Source organism: Conger conger, chromosome 2 (genome assembly GCF_963514075.1).
Source record: "Conger conger chromosome 2, fConCon1.1, whole genome shotgun sequence".
Lineage (NCBI taxonomy): Eukaryota > Metazoa > Chordata > Actinopteri > Anguilliformes > Congridae > Conger > Conger conger.
The window spans coordinates 82,225,245-82,228,950 of record NC_083761.1 but is presented as its reverse complement, the minus strand read 5'-3'; the positions used below and the strand labels follow the sequence as shown (position 1 = coordinate 82,228,950).

Below are 3,706 nucleotides of genomic sequence, written 5' to 3'. Positions count from 1 at the left end.
GAACCAACAGGTCCGAGACCGCTTGCGAGAGGCGGTCTCGGACCGTTTCAAGCAAACTCTGGAGCGGTTCGATTACAGCGAGAACATAATCTTGACCCAATTGCAGGAAGTGAACCAAAACGCAGAGGACTGTCGGCTGATTGCGCGGGCATTTGTTGTTAGCCTAGCTAGCTACTAAACAGAAGGACAGGTGACATGGCTAGGAGAGGACTAATATCTGCTTGACATCTGGGCCGAAAAGCACATGCAGAATATGCTGAATAAAGTCCACACAAAAAAGAGGTTTATAGACACATTCGAGATCAACTGGAGGAGAAGGGATTTGTGCGCACAATCGATCAGTGCCGAGTCAACGTAAAAATAAAAAAAACTCAAGACAGAAATATTTCGCGATTCCCTGCCTCGAAGTAGCAGCTCTGCAGACGAAAAGGAATCTATCAAACTGGTTGCCCAAGATACTATACCTTGAACTTCCTTGAAATTCCAATCTTCTGAATATGTCGGGGTAGGACTGTATCAAGGCACGCCTTCTCTGGGCAAACCGTTGTCGGATCGTAACACGTCTCCTTTGGAAGTAGTGGATCAAGATATTGTTGACAACCCCGGAGCCTTATAACAGGCGTTCGTTCTGAGCAATATTATCCTGTGTTTGGTTGAAACACCAAAGCAGGATAACTGCCAGTATCACTTCACGTATACGTGTGTTCTGCTCCATGTTGCTCGGTGAGTGTTGTTGATTGCCCAAATGAAGCACGGCTAATTCTACCACAAAGCTCAACAATGAGATGTCTTTCAACTGCCGTCAACTTGTTGATTTCCGTGTTTATATTTTCCACCGCCAAATTTCGGACCAATAAGAACGGACCTGCTCCGTTGTAAACGGCCCTCAGCATTTAAAATAAAAATTTTTTTAAATATATTTGGTCCGCTTTGATTTGTGCACTTAAATATCTTAAGTATTTATCAAACTAAAAATATCTTGAAAAATACATTTCATTCTGATTCAGACTAACCAAACGGACTATACTTGTGAAAGCGCTCTATAATACATACGGTACATCCATATTAATCCATAATCCATAAACTCCTGCGCAACACAACACCTACACACATTCTGGAATATACACCTCCGCACCCTCTTCGCCGTACTTAACGTACGAATACCTACACGTAAACTAAAAACAGCACCAGTACTGTACGTCTGTTCATATACATATTGCACCTTATCTTGGCGAATGGACATTTCCACTTTATCGTATTGATATAACCCACACTGGAGTTCCCCGCCCATAGCATGTTGTCAACTGCCCTGCTTCCTCCAGGCCACTAAGGGGCGCTCTCTCCGCTCTCCCTCTGCAGGTGCTGGCCGTGCTGCTTCATCCCCTTCTGCGTGGACTCGTGCAAGGACGTCGAGCACCGCTGTCCCAGCTGCAAGAACCTCGTCCACATCTACAAGCGCATGTGAGGGGGGAGGGGGGTAGGTTCGGTGGCGGTTCGGCAGCGGACTCACTCTGAGGAGGGAGGGGCGGGCGGGGGGTCCGAACCGAGCTCCCTGGAACGCCTCCTCCTGCGACGGGAGCAGCCGCGGAAGACCACAGGCGACAGCCGAAACCTCCCGCTCTCCTGCAAACACTCGGAGGTGGAAGGTCCAGGGGTCGGAAAGTAAAAGTCGTGCGTCGTGTGTTTTCATCCACCCGATGACCAATAGCTCATTTCACTACTTCGCTCTACCGCCCCACTGGCCCGAGGAACTGTGCTAATCCGCTAATCCATGCAATTGACACAAATTACTGGGTAGGATTTTTTACTTTTGCGATCCGGGGATTTTCCACCTCTGCAAACATTCCAAAGTGTCTCATTGCCACTGTACTTCACCGACCTATACCTTGCGTACATATTAAAGTCTTGAATGTGAACGTATCAAATAAATATTGCACATTTGACGGGGCCTATAAATTTGCCCAGCTTTGAAGGCAGTGCACCAAAATCCAGAATACAGTAAATTGGGTTATACCTACACTCCGTGTGCGTGCCATATGCGTCTTCTCCAGCCAGCACTTAGGGAATCTGTGGCCATTTTGAAGTCTGTACTGAACCCGTATTGTCTTCAGGTTATATCGATCTGTGTGCTGTGACTGTTGTTGCTTGTTTATTATTTGCACAAGTATGATTGCACAGTCTTTTTCATTTATTCATTTGAATGAACTAGTATCATGTTTTTGTACACAGTCTTTTGCTGTTAATGTTGTATATACATGAATAAAAGAAATGATTCAGTTGCACTTTATTATAATTATCCCTAAGTTATTTATAAGCTCACAGTAATTCACGAACGAATCATCAGAAAATCATTTACCCACCCAACACTCACCTGTTCAGCTAAACATGGTATTCCCCTTAACATAATACCCCTGTATCACCCCTGTATCACCTGTTACCAAATAAGCCCCCAGTTCCAATGCTACCAGATGGTCTACCTGTACCTTCTCTGTGCAGTTAACATTTTACACTTTTACACTGCCAATTTATTACACAACTCTTAAAATATAATTCCCTGTGTAAACTGACTTGAATGAAACACGTATAATACAGTATCCCCTCACAACATAAAACTCTTGTATTGGGAATGTGCAGGTATGAAATAAAACTACCAATTGTTGTTTTTATTTCCCAAAGTATCAAAGTAAATGAATTTAATTTCCCCTCACCATAAGGCTGTCTTATACATGTTGGCGTAACAGATGACATAAAATCCTGATACTTTTATCTATGAGCATCTGTCATAGCATTTACTAATAAAAGTATGAGTTTTATACTATGGATTCATCGTATTTACATTTTTATTAACCAGATTAGTTTTTTGAACAGTAAGTCAGTCTCACAAAAACAATTAGGCTTTATACATTGACATTTTTTAAGCGAATTGTTTCCGCCTGGAACTTGCTAGCTAGGTAAATTCACCAGTGTTAGCTTCAAAAATGCAAATGTTTAATTCACTGCTGAGTTGATTGAGTTTTCTGGTGAAAAGAGCCTTTGGTTAACTCTGTGACGGCTCGAGTAAAGCATAGGAGCTTTAATACGTTGCTCACAAGCCGATGATAATGGTATGGTTACTGATTTTATTCAGTTGTGAATGCTGAGGAGGTAATGAGGCCTCCTGCTGAATATAACAGAAAGTGAACATTCTAGTTAACGTAATTGTGTCTATTCTATACTATGTGTGACAGGTTGTTTTTTTATTCTCCTGGATTTATTATAGATGTGACCCAGGCTTGATAGGCTTGATGCACAGACCATCCCAGGCTGTCCTTGTGACCAGCCCGAGAGGGAACATTTGAAACCAGTGTGGCCAATGGAGGGCAACAGAACCGATTTGCGTCAGGATCTTGTATTGGTCTGCGTGTTCATATGTATACACAAGTCACTCCTTCCACACTTTAGAATTCTTTTTATTATTATTCTTTATTATTATTTTTTTTTCCCCATTTATTGTTATTTTTTGTGACTGTCTGTTTTGTTTTACCCTCCCCTCAAAGGCTTCATCCTGTTTTCTTCTTTCACTCTCTCTCTTTCCCCCTCCCTCTCCTTCCCCCTCTCTCTCTCTCTCTCTCTGAAATTTACCAATGTAAATATGTTTGTTTTTGTATTATTAAAAATAAAGTTGACCTCCCAAAAAGAAAAAAAAAGAAAAAAAAGGATCTTGTAT

General features: G+C 42.2%; 2 protein-coding genes across 2 annotated transcripts in view; one reads left to right on the top strand and one right to left on the bottom strand.

Moving 5' to 3' along the window:
- tekt4 (tektin 4) overlaps nt 1–618 on the bottom strand; it is a 33,458-nt gene extending 32,840 nt beyond the window's left edge. Inside the window, exon 1 of the mRNA XM_061232482.1 lies at nt 465–618. The gene's annotated coding sequence lies outside the window, so the exon portion shown is untranslated. The remainder of the gene's footprint in view (nt 1–464) is intronic.
- The window catches only part of LOC133122493 (cell death-inducing p53-target protein 1 homolog), an 11,999-nt gene extending 9,712 nt beyond the window's left edge, over nt 1–2,287 (top strand). Inside the window, exon 5 of the mRNA XM_061232485.1 lies at nt 1,360–2,287. Within this exon, the coding sequence (XP_061088469.1) occupies nt 1,360–1,465 (106 nt within the window). The 3' untranslated portion in view covers nt 1,466–2,287. The remainder of the gene's footprint in view (nt 1–1,359) is intronic.
- Nucleotides 2,288–3,706: the final 1,419 nt, after the last annotated feature.